Source organism: Phocoena phocoena, chromosome 5 (assembly GCF_963924675.1).
Source record: "Phocoena phocoena chromosome 5, mPhoPho1.1, whole genome shotgun sequence".
NCBI classification, from domain to species: Eukaryota; Metazoa; Chordata; class Mammalia; order Artiodactyla; family Phocoenidae; genus Phocoena; species Phocoena phocoena.
The window spans coordinates 46,425,999-46,445,621 of NC_089223.1; the positions used below are offsets into that span (position 1 = coordinate 46,425,999).

General features: G+C 39.2%; 1 protein-coding gene across 1 annotated transcript in view; it reads right to left on the bottom strand.

The window, feature by feature from the left end:
• Positions 1–19,329, bottom strand: part of ART3 (ADP-ribosyltransferase 3 (inactive)) — a 35,473-nt gene extending 16,144 nt beyond the window's left edge. The window contains exons 1-2 of the mRNA XM_065877739.1: positions 19,261–19,329; positions 12,461–13,172 (exon numbers count right to left, since the gene is read on the bottom strand). Coding sequence (XP_065733811.1) covers positions 12,461–13,172; positions 19,261–19,329 — 781 coding nt within the window. The remainder of the gene's footprint in view (positions 1–12,460; positions 13,173–19,260) is intronic.
• Between the last annotated feature and the right edge of the window lie 294 nt (positions 19,330–19,623).

The following is a 19,623-nucleotide window of genomic DNA, read 5'->3' on the forward strand; positions in this document are numbered from 1 at the left end:
TGCTTGACCCTGAGTTCAAAAAGGAGGTAGTAAAAATGCTAAATGAATTAAGAACGATTATTGATAGAAATGCAGAATCACTATAACAAGGAGTTAGAAACTATATAGAGGAGCCAATCAAAAACAACTCAATTACCAAGATAGAAACCAATCTAGAAGCAATGAATAGCATACTAAATAATGTAGAAGAACGAATAAGTGATCTGGAAGATAGAATAATGGAAATCACCCAATCAAAACAAAAGACAGAAAGACAAATGAAAAAAAAAAAATGAAAGCAATATACGAGGTCTATGGGATGATATAAAACGTGCCAAACTTAAGGTCCCACAAGCTGCATGGCAAGGCCAAAAAATATATATATATATTTGAAGAAATTATGGCTGAAACCTTCCCAAACCTAAAGAAGGAAACAGATATCTAGGTACAGGAAGCATAGAGGGTCCCAAATAAGATGAACCTAAACAGATCAACACCAAGATATATTATAATTAAAATGGGAAAAGTTCAAGATAAAGAGAGGAATCTAAAGGCAGCAAAAGAGAAACAGAGTCAGTTACAAAGGAACCCCCATAAAGCTCTTAGCTAATTTCTCTGCAGAAACACTGTCAAACAAAGTCATGAAAGGGAAAAATCTGCAACCTAGGATACTCTACCCAGCAAGACTATCCTTTAGGCTAGAAGAAGAGATAAAGGATGTCTCAGACAAGCAAAAACTGAAAGAATACAGCAATACTAAACCTAACCTAAAAGAAATATTGAAAGGTCTTCTTTAAATAGAAAAGAATCAAGAATCTATAAGAAAGGGAAAGTCACAATAGGAATGGCAAATGTATAAAAGGATTGAAGACCACTTAAATAAGCCAGTACACAGATCTAAAAAGATCAGAAAATTTTTGAAAAAGTGTTTATAACTACAATTAACAGCAAAAACATAAACATTAAGATGTAAATCAGGACATCAAAATCATGAAATATGGGGGAGGGGATTAAAATTGTAGATCTTTTAGAATGTGTTTGAACTTATATGACTACCAGTCTAAAGCAAGTAGTTATGGGTTAACATACTTGAAAACAAGGGTAACCACAAGTCAAAACCATATGATAGATTCACCAAAAACAAAAAGAAAGCAATTCAAGCATAATACAAAAGAAAACCACAAAAAGAAAAACAAAAAGAAGAAATGAACAAGGAAGAACTACAAAATCACCTTGAAAACAAGGTTTAAAATGGCAATAAACATATATTTGTCAATAATTACTTTAAATGTCAATGGACTAAATGCTCCAATCAAAAGACACAGAATGGCAGATTAAAAAAAGAAAAAGAACCTACAACATGCTGCTTACAAGAGACTCACTTTAGGACAAAAGACATACGTAGATTGAAAGTGAGGGGATGGAAAAAGGTATTTCATGCAAATGAAAACAACAAGAAAGTGGGGGTAGCAATATCCATATCAGACAATACAGACTAAAACAAAGTCCATAAGGAAAAGCAAAGAAGGACACTATATAATGATAAAGGGATCAATACAAGAAGAGGATATTACACTCATTAACATATTCACCCAGTATAGAAGCACCTAGATATATAAAACAAATACGAACAGACATAGAAGGAGAAACTGACAGGAATACAGTAATAGTAAGAGACTTTAACACTCTACCGACGTCAACAGACAGATATTCCAGGTGAAATTAACAAGGCAACAAAGATTCTAAATGACACAATAGACCGGTTGGATTTAATTGATATCTACAGGACATTACATCCAAAAAACCCAGAATGCACATTCTTTTCAAGGGTGCATGGACCATTCTCTAGAACAGACCACATACTAGGACACAAAACAAGCCTCAACAATTTTAAGAGGATAGAAATTATTTCAAGCATCTTTTCTGACCACCACAGTATGAAACTAGAAATCAACCACGAAAAGAAAAAAAAGGTAGAAACAAATCACATGGAGACTAAACAACATGCTACTAAAAAAAACAATGGGTTGATGATGAATTCAAAGAGGAAATCAGAGAACACCTTGAAATAAATGACAATGAAAATACAGCCTTACAAAATCTATGGGATATAGCAAAAGCAGTTCTAAGAGAGAAGGTAACAGCAATACAGGCCTTCCTTAAGAAACAAGTCTCAAATAAACAAACTGTCACCTAAAAGAATTAGAAAAAGACCAAACAAAACCCAAAGTCAGCAGAAGGAAGGAAATAATAAAGATCAGAGAGGAACTAAATAAAAATAGAGATAAAAAACAATAGAAAAGATCAATAAAACCAAGAGTTGGTTTTTTTAAAAGATAAACAAAATTGACAAACCTCTAGCCAGGCTCACCAAGAAGAAAAGAAAGAGGACCCAAATAAACAAAATAAATGAAAGAGGAGAAATAACAACCAATAGTGCAGAAATACAAAAAATCAGAAGAGAATACTATGAACAGTTATATGCCAACAAATTGGACAACTTAGAAGAAATGGAAAAGTTTCTAGAAACATATAGCCTGCCAAAATTGAGTCAAAAAGAAACAGATAATTTGAACAAACCAATCATTAGAAGTGAAATAAAATCCATAATTTAAAAATTCCCTGCAAACAAAAGTCTAGGAATGGATGGCTTCAATGGGGAATTCTACCAGACATATAAAGAACAACTTATACCTATCCTTCTCAAACTATTCCAAGAGACTGAAGAGGAGGGAACGGTCCCAAATTCTTATGAAGCCACCATCACCCTGATACCAAAACCAGACAAAAGCACTACAAAACATGAAAATTACAGGCCAATATCTTTGATGAATATAGATCAAAAATCCTCAACAAAATATTAGCAAACCTAATCTAACAATACCTAAAAAGTGTCATGCAGAATGTTTAAGTTGGATTCATTCCAGGGTCACAAGGATGGTTCAAATAAGTAAATCAATCAATACGATACACCACGTCAACAAAAGAAAAGACAAAACCACATGACCATCTCAATAGACACAGAAAAAGCATTTGATAAAATTCAACATCGATTCAAGATAAAAACTCTCACCAAAGTGGGTATAGAGGGAACATAACTCAACACAATAAAAGCCATTTACAACAAACCCACAGCCAACATCATACTCAACAGAAAAAGCTGAAAGCCTTCCTGCTAAATTCAGAAATAAGACAAGGATGCTCACCCTCACCACTTCTATTCAACACAGTATTAGAAATCCTAGCCACAGCAATCAGACAAGAAAAACAAAAGGTATCCAAATTTGAAGGGAAGAGGTAAAACTGTCACTATTTGCAGATGACATGATACTCTATATAGAGAACTCTAAAGACTCCACACAAAAACTATTAGAACTAATAAATGAACTCAGCAAGGTAGCAGGATATAAGATCGATATACAGAAATCTGTTGTATTTCTTTACACTAACAATGAATTATCAGAAAGTAAAAGAAAAAAAAATCCCATTTAAAATCATGTCAAAAAAAATTGGAAAAAACTTTTAAGCCAGGAGGTGAAAGACCTATCCATTGAAAACTATAAAACACTGATAAAGAGACTGAAGATGATTTAAAGAAATGGAAAGGTATCCCATGCTCTTGGATTAGAAAAATTAATATTATTAAAATGGTCATACTACCCGAAGCAATCTACAGGTTAATGTAATCCCTATCAAAATATCCATTCCATTTTCACAATACTAGAACTAATAATCCTAAAATTTATATGGAACCATGGAAGACCCAGAATTGCCAAAGCAATCCTGAGGAAAAAGAATAAAGCTGGAGGCATAACCCTCCCAAGATTTCAGACAATACTACAAAGCTACAGTAATCAAAATAGCGTGGAATTGGCACAAAAACAAATAGATCAATGGAACAGAACAGAGAGTCCAGAAATAAACCAACACATCTATAGTCAATTAATCTACAACAAAGGAGGCAAGAACATACAATGGAGAAAAGACAGTCTCTTCAACAAGAGGTGTTGGGAAAGCTCGATAGCTACATAAAAATCAATGAAATTAGAACACTCTGCCACAGCATATACAAAAATAAACTCAAATGGTTTAAAGACCTAAATATAAGACTAAAATTCCTAGAAGAGAACACAGGCAAAACATTCTCTGACATAAATTGTAGCAGTATTTTCTTAGATCAGTCTCCCAAGGCAAAAAAAAAAGAAAAAAATTAAAGCAAAAAGAAGCAAATGGGACCTAAACAAACATAAAAGCTTTTGCACAGCAAAGGAAACAATCAACAACAAAAAAAGATAACCTATGGAATGCAACTGACAGGAGTTAATATCCAAAATATACAAACAGCTCATACAACTCAACAGCAAAAAACCAAACAATCCAAACAAAAAATAGAAAGAAAACTTGAATAGATATTTTTCCAAAGAAGACATACAGATGGCCAACAGGCACATGAAAAGATGCTCAATATCATAATTATTAGAGACAAATAAATCAAAACTACAATGAGGTATCACCTCACACCTATCAGAATGTCTATCATCAAAAAGTCTGAAAACAATAAATGCTGGAGAGAGTGTAGAGAAAAGGAAACCCTCCTACACTGCTGGTGGGAATGTAAATTGGTGCAGCCACTATGGAAAACAGCATGGAGGTTCCTTAAGAAACTAAAAATAGAGCTACCATATGATCCAGCAATCCCACTCCTGAGCATATATCCAGAAAAGATGAAAAACCTAATTCAAAAAGATACATGCACCTCAATGTTCATAGCAGCACTACTTAGAATAGCCAAGACATGGAAACAACCTAACTGCCCATCAATAGATGACTGGCTTAAGAAGATGTGGTATATATATCTATATACCACATATATGCATTATAATATATTATATATATAATATTCCATTGTGTATGTATATGTATAAACACAATGGAATATACTCAGCCATAAAAAAGAATGAAATGTTGTCATTTGCGACAACATGGATGGACCTAGAGAACATCATACTAAGTGAAGTAAGTCAAACAGAGAAATACAAATATTATATAATATCTCTTATATGTAGAAACTAAAAAATAATACAAATGAATCTATATACAAAACAAACAGATTCATAGACACAGAAAACAAACTTATGGTTACCAAAGGGGAAAGGGAGGAGGGGGTAGGGATAAATTAGGAATATGCGATTAACAGATACAAACTACTATATATAAAATAATTAGCAATAAGGATTTACTGTATGACATGAGGAACTATATCCTGTATAACCTATAATGGAAAATAATCTGAAAAAATATATATACATAACTGAATCACTTTGCTGTACACCTGAACCTAACACAATATTGTAAATCAACTATACTTCAATAAAAAAAAAGGAGGAGGGTTAAAAATGGGTAAGAGATTGATCCAGAAATAAACGGGAGAAGACACAAATATATAGAGGGATTGAAAAAGGGAATATAACCATGGATTCAGCAGGTGTAAAAAGACATGAGATTACTGTGACTAGCTTTATGCCAATAAATTTGAAATATAAAACAAATGGACAATTCCTAGAAAAATGTAACTTATCAAAAATAACTCAAGAACAAACAGAAAACTCACATGGTATTATAACTATTAAGCAGTTTAAACTTTTTCCACAACGAAAAATACCAGGATAGTTTGGTTTTTACAGAGTACTAAAGAGAAAGGAGCTGCAAAGAGAAACCCAGAGATCTTCAAAGGGTTTCCAGTACTCAACAAAGTACTGATCAGTTTATACTTGTCTAAGGAAACTACCCAAGGCCAGGGAAAGAACTCAAAGGATGAAGAATAGTGACTATTCCTACTAGCCACACTGGAAAACCTTTTAAGTTGTTATTTTAACAGGGAGCTCTACAGTAAGAAGCCTTGGAAGCAGTTCAGACAACAGTAAATAAAGCCCTCCCAGGAGTTCCTATCTCCTTCAGATCTCAAGAAATTACAGATGTCTGTGACCAAACTCATAGCTGATTGGAATTTTTGGCAACAAGACTACAGCAGTATTTGTTGGCCCCTGCACTTTTGGACACAAGGACTCCTCCCTTTGTAGGCCCTGCTACTGCTAGCCTGTTACTGGGCCTAATGAGACAGACTGTCTCACTAAAAGAAAAGTCAGGGGGCTTCCCTGGTGGCGCAGTGGTTGAGAGTCCACCTGCCGATGCAGGGGACACGGGTTCGTGCCCCAGTCAGGGAAGATCCCACATGCCGCGGAGCGGCTGGGCCCGTGAGCCATGGCCGCTGAGTCTGTGCGTCCGGAGCCTGTGCTCCGCAACGGGAGAGGCCACAGCAGTGAGAGGCCCGCGTACCGCAAAAAAAAAAAAAAGTCATGATTCTCCAACCTAATATCTTATTGTGCCATGGGTTCTCTTTGAACTAAATTCCCATGAAGTAGGACAAACTCCCAAAAGTTCCATTGTCACATGGAAATTTTACCTCCAGTTAAGGGCCAAACCTGGCTCCTAAAGCCTTAGCCACTTCCGCAAATAAATGGCTGCCCATCCATTAGACCTGCAGTTTCCAAACAGTGGTAGAGGTGTCCCTGCACGCTCTAGCAAATTCACAGGGGTACCAAGGGATATTTTAAAATTTCAAGACAAACACAGCCCGAGTTGATATCTTTCAGACCCTGCATGAACTACTAGCTTTAGTTAGAACACAGTTTCAAAGTTATGTTACATTCTATTCGATAACATCACATATTTGCAAAGCTGGGTTTTTAGCAATTGTTGTGAAAAAAAGCAAGTATATGTGAAAAATCAATGTGGATCAGGAAATAAGGTGGTATCTAATCTGACACCAAGGTTTGAGAAGCTGTGCAGTCAGTGTCCAATAGGCACATACATCCCATTAGCAAGTCACTGTGGTTAAAAATGAAATAATAGTTCTTAAAACTTTTTATATATATTACTTCTTAAAAAACAGCTACTAAGATATTAGGACATAAATATTTATTGAGTTGTTTGAGTTTACTTAATAAATGGAATTTTTAGGCATTTATTTTAGCCTAGGGACACTCTGAAAAAATTATGACAACACTAAGGACACCATGAACCAAGAAAGTCTGAGAACTTCTGCATTAGACAGAACAAAGCCTCACCTACTACTTTATCCAAACTATTGGCTCAATGGGGGCCTTACCTGTAAGACTTCACACCTGAAAAGACAGCTGCCATGCTGTGACAGTCTATGGAGAGGCCTATGTAGTTAGGAACAAGGGAGGCCTCCAGCCAACAGCTCATGAAGAAATAAGGCCTTAGTCAACAACCCACTAGGAACTGAATCCTGCCATCAACCATGTGAGTGAGCTGGGAAGTACATCTTTCCCAGTCAAGTATTATGATGACTGCAGCCTTGTGAGAGATCCCGAGTCAAAAGACCCAGGTACACTGAACCCAGATTCCTGACACAGCAACTATGAGACAATAAATGTTGTTTTTAGCCACTAAATTTTGGAGTAATTTGTTATGCAGTGATGGATAACTAATACAGGTGTGAGGGTCAGTTTTATGTATCAACTTGTCTAGGATACAGTCCCTAGTTATTCAATCAAACATTAATCTAAGTTGTTGCCTTGAAGGTATTTTGTAGATGGGATTAAAATCTATAATCAGTTACCTTTATATAAGGGAGATTAGCCAAGATAATCTGGTGGGCCTGACACAATGAATAGAAAGGCCTTAAGCACTTAGGCTTCCCAAAAGAAGAAATTCTGCCTGTGGGCAGAGCTTCAGTTCATACCCAAGAATTCCAGCCTGCCCTTCCTGACAGCCTGACCTATGGATTTCAGACTTGTCTTGCTAGCCCATACAATAATGTAAGCCAATTCCTTACAACTGATTCTGTTTCTCTGGTTGGAAACCTTGACTGATACAGTCAGCATGAACAAGTCTGGTGGGTGAAAGTCTGGAGGGGGTTGGTAATGAAGAGTTCTCCCTTTATAGGAAAAGTTCTCCCTTTTCCTATAAATATGGAATAAACAGTCTGAACAGCCTTCCAAATGTTCTAGGCATTGATTCATAATGTGAATTTCTCGAGGTGATAGATATGTGATATCTATCTTCCTATCTGGTTTATCTATACGGAATCTTGTTGAATCCCCAATCCCAGACAACAACACAGAAACTTCGCTACTCCCAAGGAAGGCTAAAAGAGTGTCCATCAGAACGAATGAAGGTACTTATATTTGATGAACCCTCAAGTGCTAGGGGTGGATTTATAAAAAATAAATCTGGATAGCTCTGTAGGTTCATCTTCTTTCCCCCTTTTGATGGCTTAGCAGAGGGTTGCCTCAACAGGTCTGAGTAAGCTCAACAAAACAGACTGACACCAGCCACTGGAGTTCAGGGGCTCTTCCTTTCTAACAAGATTACTTCTGCAGTCAGGGAACACTGATATTCCCTGCCCCCATGACTCTATTAATATGTAAAATATATTTACATATATACCGTCTGGTCCCTCTCTAAGGAAATACTGTCCAAAATATCAGATGATCTATGACCAGCCTGTTCAGTAAAATAATGAGAGTTCAGGGGATGAGGTATACTCTACTATTTCTCTGCTTATAAGTTTTCTTCCAATAAATCATATTATATCTACACTGTAAGGTGCATGAAATCTCAAAGCTATGGCTTCCTACCAGGTATTTATAATTCATCTATAGTCCTCCCAATCCAAGTGCAGTTTTCAGATGGGGTCATTTTAAACGATGAGGAATGTAGCCTGATTACACAGCTGACATTCTACTTTTATCAAGTTTTCTAGAAAAACAGTATAAAAGAAGGTTAACCTGCGGTAATTTTCCCATTAGGACAGATCAAGGGTTTTGTTACCATTTACTTACTCCCGTTATCTTGGATTAATACGAGTATCTTTGACCACCAGGAATTATCCTCTCCACTTCCTAACCAGCTGAACTATTTGCTTTAGCTGGTAAGGCCCACATACATTTTTATCTTGAAAATCACAAGCAAGTTTAAAGTAACAGCACAGGACTGCGTTAGCACACCAAATTTAGCACAGTATAATTTTTTAATCACTTTCATAAATGCTGCCTTTTTACATCCAGAGGTATAGTCAGTCACAGTGGAACAAGGTTCTGATTATATCCTCCTGGCTTGAGCTTTGAAAACCCCTGGTTATTATCCTTCATAGTGTTTCAAACAGCCTAGCTTTTAATGATCCCTTCAGGGTGTTTTTGATCCTGAGTTCCCATTAGTTACCTCCAGATGGCAGCAGAGGACACTGGTCAGACTCCAGCTTAGAGGTAAAGCAACACAATCAAGTGCAGGGGCCTGACTTTGCCAGAGCTCTCCAAACAAATAGCACAGGTGAGCCCCCACGGAGGTTTTCCCTTGTGGCTGGTTTGAACATTAACCTGCTGTGTAGCCTCTGCCTGCCTTTCTGGGCAGGCCCGCAGAAGTTTGCCCACTCTCCTCCCCTCTCCTCACACTGGGCTCATAACACACTTCCCCATGTAGGTCTGAGACTTGGCTTATTCTGAATCAACCCAGCGGCTCCACCCCTTTTGTTTATCGTAATGCTACTCACAAACGTGAACTCTGTGGGCTCCACTGCCCACCTCTGTTCATCAACCAGACACGAGTGACTGATCTGGCCTACTGCAGCTACCGTAGCCAGGGTTTCTGCAGAACCAATGGCTCCAGAAATAGCATTTGGCTGAGTGCATTAGAAGCACCAAAAGTGGTATCATTTTGTCAGCCCGGCTGCAACTGGGTTTCTGGCTATAATGTGCTGGTAAAATTGGACAGGTTCTGGGGTGGAGAACGGGGGTTCTGACTTGTAGGGTTTGCTGATGTCCATGGTATAACTCTCATCCACGGCCAATTTCAAGCCATCGTGATGTATGAGGAATTGCCAAGAGATATATGCCCACAGTCAGCTACCGTAAGCTGGTATGAACTGGCTCCAACTGGCTTCGGTTTTGGTCAGGTCCAGTGTATGGCTGGGCGAGGGAAATGGGCACTCTTCCTCTCAACATAAACTTGCTCGCTTCAGTCTTCATCTGCCCCCTCAAGGAGAACAGTTGGTCTAACTTCCAACTCAGGGCCAGGACTAAGGTGAGGCAAATGAGGTGTTTAGAGCGCAAAATTTAAGGAGGCACTTGCTCTTAGGATCACGCAGGCGCAGGTTGTGCAAGTATATGACCCTAAGCATGAAGACGTCCTTAAATTTTGTGCCCCAGGGATCTCAATGGCCACATAGCTTCTGCCATTAAATCAAAAGTGGACCAGCTCCCCTCCCCACTCCATCTCACAGGTATAATCTCATCAGCACTTCCCTACCTGTTCTTTTTTATCTCATAATGCACTGGCACATTTGAGTCAAGGTCTAAAAGTCTATCCCACTTCCAAGGCCCTACTTCAATACTCGCTCTGTTTGACCAGCAGCTATAGTTTGGGGTTCACCTAGACAATCATACTCATAAGACCCCAAAAGGCATCCCCTCACCAGTTTACTCAGTTTTGCAGAAGCATGAAAGGCAGGGAACACAGCATACCTATTAAAGGGTAGCATCAGTGATACACCTTCAATGCAAGTCCTCACAGCAGTCCAGGGCTGTCCTTCACTCCCCAGAATCTCAAATACAGGAAAACAAGGTTACACAGGTGGGTGCAAGAACTATCCTAGCTTAGTAGCCTCATGCCACACACAGAAGACAACATCTCTTATATCAATCACGCCATGAGTACTCCAGGACTCAGCAAGAAGAATACCTCAGTATGTCACACCACATTCAGAAATGCCCAAAGCTATGGCTTCCCTCCAGGTATTTATACTTCATTCACAACCCCGCAGCTCAGAGGCACTGTAACGGTCAACGGTTATGTTTACCGTTAGGGAGTGTTGTATGGTTATACAGTTGTCATTCCACCTTTAGGAGATTACAGAGAAATAGTGCTAGAAGAAGATCAACAAGAGGCCATTTTCATAAGAGGAAGGAGAAAGGGTTTTGTTAACCCTTTACTCATATACCCCAAAGCACAATACCATAAAATTTCAGAACACTGGCGATAAATATCCTAAAACCTCCCAGAGGGCAAAACAAGTCTCATTCAAAGTTTTAGCAATTAGAATGGCTTCACACTTTTTAACAGCAGCATCAGAAACTAAAAGACAATGAAGGAACATCTCCAAAATTCCAAGGAAAATAATTTCCAAGACAAAAATACAAATCTACAAACTATTATTCAAGGTCTCAAAGATAGATTTTTCAGGTATACAAAGTCTCAGAAAATTTGCCTCAATATCTCTTTTCTCAGAAAACTTCTGAAGAATCCCTACCCCTTCCAAACAAAGGAGTAATTCAAGAAAGAGAAGGAAATCCAAGATATAAGGGATTCCTCATAGGGGAGAAGCAAAAGAAAGTCTCAGAATAGTAGTGAGGAGAGATTTCAGGATATTTTCATAAAGCAAGATGATGGAATCCAGGAGTATATCCAGAAAAAAAAAGAGAGAGTATCTGATATACCTAAATGTATTAAGAGGAGATTTATATTTCTAAGGATTCAGGGGGTGAATTATTGATGGGATATAAAAAGCTAAGGAAACAGAAAATCATACAACTAATAACTCTGAGGTAAAAGTAGTACTTCAAAACAAAACGGTACCAGTCTTTACTACACTGGGAGAATGGGAAGGGGAAAGGCACAAATGTTGAGGAGGGTGGTGGTGATCAGATTCTTCTAATTCCCTTCTCCCCTGCCTCCCTACACGACAGAGTCTGGAATAGCTAATTACCCTCTTTGCAAGATTTTCTTGTAGTTACAGACGATCAAGTAGCTGTTCTGGTCGATGATATGCAATCAGAAGTCTACTCGGAATTTCTCGGAAAGCTTTTACCCTCCTGATTAAACAGGCAGATTTGGCTGCCATCCTCCTATCCTTTCTTTTTGTCTTGAACATGGATTGCCGCCTACAGCTGCCAACAGTCACACTGAAAACATGAATCAACAAACCAACATGCTCAAATTGGTGGAGGACAAAGAGTCTGAGTTACTAATGACGTAGTCGAGCCCCTGTACCAACTCTGGACAGCCCACCTCCAGACTTCCAATTGAATGACAGCCACCAGGCAGGTTTTGTTCCTTGGCCTATACCCACTAGATGCTAGCAGCAACTAAAGATGGTCGTGACAATTAAAAATGTTTCCAGCTACGGTCAACTGACCCTAGTGGGCAAAACTGTTAGCTGAGAACCATTACCTTATGTTAGTATTTTGGTTTTTTAACTTTCAATAATACCGTAAATGTATTATTTTGATACAATTAAATTATGAAAAAAGAAACTAACAGTATGAAAAGAGCTAGATGAGAGACCACCAATGTCTTGTCTCCTTTTAAAACCTCCCAATTTTCTTCCTGACCTCTCCCTGGGCCTAAGAGTCTCACTCCTTCTTTCCCAGACATGCACAGACAGAACAGAGACACTTACCACCTAGAAATGCACACTCATAATGGCTGCAGGTCTTGTTTGTGCTTTGAAGGATAAGGTTATTGCCAGTCCCATCCTGTGACACATGAAAAACCTCATTCAGGGGTATTAAAATAATTCTTTCACTTTCTTTATCAAAAAACTTTTCAACGGCAATTCCAAAGCACGTGTTGATGGTTAACAGAACGTCTTGGTCATTAGCAACTTGAGGTTTGGTTGAATATGCCAAGGTGAAATGGCCAAATCGGACTTGGTTTAGTCCTCCAAATGTAAATAAAGTAGTCTGCCTTACGCTATACACCACGTTTTTGTAACTGTTCTCACAAGGTCTTCTCAGCAACTGCAGAGCTTTCGTCAGGTAAAAATGAAAAGCTTTGAACTGGAAGCCATAGACATAATCTTTTCGAGACTGGCCAGCCATTCTCCCAGCTTCATTGAACAGATGGTAAAAGGAAGTTTGCTCTTGAGCTTCAGAAACATATGCCATCAGGGCTATTCCATGGTTATCCTTAAAACCCATAGGGAGAAAGAGCTGAGTCTTCCGAGCTTCCCACTTGGCTTCTGCATTTTCCCACACATCTTCCAAGAGCTGGAGGCTTGCTTTTTCCTCCTTGAGCAGCTGGGGAACATATTTGAGTTCCATCCTGTCAGTGCATTTCAGGTATTCGTCATCAAATGCATTGTCTGCCATATCTAACATTTCAGCTTGTACCTTCAAAGGAAAAGGACATTAATATTCTTGAAATAAAGGTATTCGGTGTACATCATTTCTCTCAGTTTATCGCATCCACCCCCTCATGCCCAGACTCTCTCCCTTGCTTACAATCAACTTTGGGTATGTTTTTTACGTAGGAAGTATCTTCCACTGCTAATGATAACTTTTCTCACATATTTGTATGAAAGAGTAAATGACCATGCCTACAACTCATTCGTTTGAACCCTGTGGTACAGAGGAAAGAACAATGAGGGTGAAACTGAAGAAAGTGGGTGGCAGTCCTGGCTTTGAACAATATTCTTAGCTAATTTCCTCAACCACTCAAGACTGTTGAGTGAATTTGAAATATCTTGTGTGAAACGCTTTACATGAAGGATAAATATATAAAGGCAAACATTACCCCTTTTGCTCTGAGGATGCCCCCTCCCCCTGGTCTGTGTGGTTCAGCTAGGACTGATTCTGCATCTTCAGCCCCTATGATAAGCAACGATGCAGGCTTAAAGACCAGAGCACTCCCAGCAAAACATAAGGCTTTCTTTCCCTATAACCATAAGCTCTAAGGATAATATTGGCTTGTGGCAGCCAATAGTTATCCATTTAGTCCCACGGAGAATCCTGTCTACAAATAAAGCCAACAAAGGAAGGTCTGCAGAGCTGAGAGGTGAAGAGAGAGAAGAGGGCCTGATAACATTACTTAAGGCCTGAGTCTAGCTTTACCTGGAAACGGTATGTTGCTTCAGTCATAAGAATCAGTAAATTCCCTATTTATCTGAGCTAGTTTGAATCGTCTTTCCGTTACAAGTAACTGGAAAAGGACTAAGCATCTTTCAATGACACACATAACGTAAGAAGCAGGGCAGTGTGGTGTCACGAACACTACTAGCTTTGAATCAGATAGATCTGGGTTCAAACTCCATTTCTGTTACTAACTGGGTACTAATTACTTATGGGAAAGTTACTTGACATTTCTGAGCTTCAATTTTTTTCATCTAAAAAAATGGGGATAACGTGAGGAAATAATATCTTAATTGTAGGATTGTCGTGAGGATTACGTGATGTAATGAATACAGGCAAAGTCCTTAGCCCCATGCCTTAGCCCCGAGGCACATACCAAGCCTTCAACGAGCTGTGATTATTCTTGTCATTTCATAATAGGAATATATGTACAGTCTTCCCTCAGTATCCATGGGGGATTGGTCCCAGGAGCCCCCGCAAACACCAAAATCCACAAATGCTCAAGTTCCTTATAAAACTGGCATAGTACAGCCTTCCCCGGCGGTCCAGTGGTTAAGGCTCCGCGCTAGCACAAACCGGGGGTGCTGGTTTGAACCCTGGTCGGGGAACTAAGATCCTGCATACCATGGGATGCAGCCAAAAAAAAAAAAAAAAGGTGCAGTACAATGAGTACAATGGGCCCTCTCTACCCGCGGGGTCATGCATGGATGGATATGGAGGGCGGACTGTATTATACTGTAAGTTCCTCAAGGGCACGATATGTATCACAGTTATCTTCTGAATTCCAAGCACCTAGCATAGCAACTGGCAAAATATTTAGTTCAAGTGAACTAAGTAAGAACCCTGTGCTCAGGCCTATGGATCAAAACACAGGATGAGCACATCTGCCCAGAGACACCATCTAAGGGTTTCTACAAGTAAAAGGGTAATGCCCTCCATATCATTGTGTCTTTCCACTGCTCTATACTTGTATAGAGTATATGGTTGCTATAGCTGCTATAGACCATATACAACTATATGCAAGTATAGAGTATATAGTTGCAACCTCAGTTGGAGACTTTATAGAAACACTTAGCCAGGATCTCTTAAAGTTGCAGGCTCCATGTGAATGATTCTTAAAGCGTGTGAGTGTGTGTGTGGAAAGGAAGAGGCGGTGCAGGGAACCAACTTAAGCAAGCAGAACATAACTTGGTTCCATATCCCACACTATCTCCTTCTCACCATCTCTCTTCTCCCCTCATAGTCAAATTTCTTCAAAAAGACATCCACCTTTGCCATCTCCGTTTCATTTCCACTCATATCCCAACCCTCTTCATTCCGTTCTCCCACCCCCATTCCTCCATCCAAGTAGCTCTCACTAAGGAAACATTTCTTCTTAGACTCCTTTGCAGATCTAGCATATTTTCGTTGGCCATTAAACGCTGGTGTTTCTCAAGGCTACTTATTTTCCAACTCTCAGTTCTACCCTTAGGCAATTATATAAGACCCATAGTTTCAGTTATCATCTAAATACCTCTGACCTGTCCTGTAAGTGCAAGATCTGTATAGCAACTGCCTACTTAATAACTCCACTTGAATTGCTCAAAGACCCTTCAAACAAAACAATCTAAGACCAAGACCAAACTTATAATCTTACTGCCTACAACTACCATCAACCTAGTCCTTATATAAAACCATCTATTCATTTGTGAAATTTTCTTAGATTTCTCCTCAGTCACCCACTGTGCCCACTTCATCGTTAAGGCCTAACAAACTTCTCCAGAGTGCTTTCTGTATGTGAAGCACTAAGTGTTCATATATACTAATTCATTTAATCTTCATGGTAACCCTGTGAGGTAGGTAGGTACTATTATTCGTTCCTTTTTTAAGGGTGAGGAAACTAAGGCACAGAGAGATTAACTTGTTTGGAACTGATATTTGAACCCAGGCAATCTGGCTCCAGAGTCCGTTCTCTTAACCAAAGTGTTGTGTTTCTGATGATGAAGATCACTGACATTTATGTAGCACTTTTTAAAAAAAGAGTTTAATTTTGTCCTCATAACAACCCTTATGAAAGGCTGGGCAGGCAATTCATAACACCGTTTTACGAATGTAGGAATTGTGTTGGCATCAGAAACGGTCTTGATTACCAGCCACAGAATATTCTGCTGGGGAAGTCACTGAGACCCTGAACTCCTGGGTCTGTAGGTCACTTTCTTGAAGTGGGAATTTGAGCTTCATGAGATCAAATCATTGCCATCTCCTAGCCAAGAAATGCACTTTTGTCCACAGCACAGAATGTACCAGAGTGCATCTTGGGCGCCAACGCCTAATTTATGTTCAAGACTTCAACATCTTATAAGACATCACACCCTGAAACCACCACCCCACATTCCTCACACCATATCAAGGGTTGATCCAATATGATCCTGTCTTTCCCCCTGTGCCTCTAACTAGTCTCTGCATGTCTAATTTTAGACATCAAGTCTTTCTGGCCAAAGGCCACCGCTGATTGTGTGTTCTGTATAGTGAGTACCTTGAGCACTGAAAAAGCCCACAAATGCCACCACAATTCAGGGGAAACTGAATGGACAAGGAACAGGTACAAAGGCTAGGTGAACACACTGATTATATTTTCTTCCTCTGAGTTATCCATTGAAACAAAATCCTATATGGATGAAATTCAATTACCAAAGGTTTATTACAAAAATGTAAAAATGACCTAAATGGTTAAAAAAAGAAATTGGTTAAACAAATTATGAAACATTCATAAAACAAACACATCAAATTTATGTTGCAGAAGAATATTAAAAAGGCAAATCAAAACCACAGTGAGATACCACCTCACACCCATTAGGATGGCTATAAAGATAAGGAAGAAAAAGGAAAATAGGGACTTCCTTGGCAGCTCAGTGGTTAAGAACTCGCCTGCCAAGGCAGGAGACACGAGACACAGGTTCGACCTCTGGTCTGGGAAGATCCCACATACTTCGGAACAACTAAGCCCGTGCATCACAACTACTGAGCTTGTGTGCCACAACTACCGAAGCTCACGTGCCTAGAGCCCGTGCTCCGCAACAAGAGAAGCCACCACAATGAGAAGCCTGTGCACTGCAACAAAGAGTAGCCCCCACTCACTGCAACTAGAGAAAGCCTGCGCGCAGCAACGAAGACCCAACACAGCCAAAAAAAAAGGAAAACAGCAAGTGTCAGCCAGGATGTAGAGAAATAGAACCCTCATACCCTGTTGTATAAGTAATTAAAATGGTGCAGCCACTGTGGAAAAGTTTGGGGTACTTCCTCAAAATATTAAACATAGAGTCACATGACCCAGCAATTCTACTCCTGGGTATATACCCAAGAGAACTGAAAATATATGTTCCCACAAACAAAAACCTTTGCATGAAAGTTTGTGGCAGGACTATTCATTCATAAGAACAAAAAAGTGGGGCCAACCCAAATGTCCATCAATTAATGAATGGATAAAAAAAAAGTGGCATAACCATACAATAGAATATTATTAAACAATAAAAAAGAAGGATGTGCTAATATACACTGCAACATGGATGAACCCTGAAAATGTTATGCTAAGTAAAAGAAGCCACACAAAAGGCCAGATATTGTATGATTCCATTCAGATAAAATGTCCAGAATATGCAAATCCATAGAGACAAAGTGCATCCCAGGGGATGCAGGGAAGAGGGAATTGGGACTGACTGCTTATAGCTACAGGATTTCTTTTTTGGCATGATGGGAATGTCCTATAATGAGATAGTGGTGATGGTTGCACAGCATAGTGAATATATGAAAATCACTGAACTGTACACTTTAAAATGGTATATTTGGGGGACTTCCCTGGTGGAGCAGCGGTTAAGAATCCACCTGCCAATGCAGGGGACACGGATTCGATCCCTGGGCCAGGAAGATCCCACATGCCGCAGAGCAACTAAGCCCATGCGCCACAACTACTGAGACTGCACTCTAGAGCCCACAAGCCACAACTACTGAGCCCGTGTGCCACAACTACTGAAGCCCGTGCGCCTAGAGCCCATGCTCTGCAACAAGAGAAGCTACCACATTGAGAAGCCTGCACACGGCAACAAAGAGTAGCCCCCGCTCTCTGCAACTACAGAAAGCCCATGTGCAGCAACGAAGACCCAACACAGCCGAAATAAATTAAAAAAAAAATTTTTTTTAAAGTAAAATGGTATATTTTTATATGTGAATTATACTTGAATTTTTAAAAAGTCACACTGCAGACCAGGTAACAGAATATATAGTGATTCTATAAACAATATATCAGAATATTAAATTTAAAAATGGGTAAAATTTTAAGAATTTAACACATTTTAAAGAACGTACTTCAAATCAGTGGACGAATACTCATTCAGTAGTGATGTGAGAGCTAACAATGTGGCGGGCAATATCAGGTGAGATACCTGGCTCATATTTTACATAAAAATATGATAGGGACTTCCCTGGTGGCGCAGTGGTTGAGAACCTGCCTGCTAATGCGGGGGACACAGGTTCGAGCCCTGGTCCGGGAAGATCCCACATGCCGCGGAGCAACTGCCCGTGCACCACAACTACTGAGCCCGCGTTCTAGAGCCCGTGAGCCACAACTACTGAGCCCATGTGCCACAACTACTGAAGCCTGTGCGCCTAGAGCGTATGCTCCGCAACAACAGAAGCCACCGTGCTGAGAAGCCCGTGCACCGCAACGAAGAGTAGCCCCCACAACTAGAGAAAGCCCGCACACAGCAACGAAGACCCAACACAGCCAAAAATAAATAAAATTTTAAAATATATATATGATACAGAATGTTTAAAGATTCAATTGTAAAAAATAAAATCATAAACTCTCTATCAGAAAAAAAAAGAATACTGAATGTGGGAAAATAGCCGCTATATAGTTTAATGGAAAACATGTAGATAAACATTGCAGTGTCATCTTATCTAAAGAATAATACATATTTTTAGAATATCTGATGCCATGGACAGACACCTGTAGCACAATATTAACTTAAAAAGGTAAAAAAATACTATGTATAGTGTGAATCCATTTTTGTAAATTACAAACATAAACACATAGAAGAAAACTGAGAAGAATACACACCAACAGACTGAGTCTTTCCCTCTGGGTGGAAGATTGTGGATGATTTTTACTTTCCTCTTTTTGATTAATTTTAATTTTTCAATTTTCTACAGTTAACACATATCAGTGTGTAGAAGATAAGATCTACTTGTGAAAAACTAATTTACCTACTCTCTCTGTTCTCATTTCTATCATCAACCCACACAAATGCCTCAGGCAACCTTATATCAAGAGTTCCCATTCCAGTGACCACATGCTTCCCATTCCTAACATTACCTGGAAGATGTCCATTAGAATCATAGGTGCCAGTAGCATGGTGACCATTTCAAAATGTCCTGCCTTCATTTTTCTCTTCTAAATTAGAAAGAAAAAATTCCAATTTAGTAGACTTAAAGAAAAGGTTTAGGGAAGTAGAACAGGATGACACACTATATATATTTTTTCATTCTGGGTAAGAATGGGTATCATAATGGTTAGGAAGTGATTATTAATAAATTTCCAATGGCTGGAAGGGTCATTAGACTTTGTCTGGTGGTCTAACACCCTCATTCTACAGATGAGGACACCAAAGCTCAGAGAACTTCAGCAGTTTGCTCAAGATTAAATCTGTCCATTTCCATTCTCTTTTAGACATGTTGT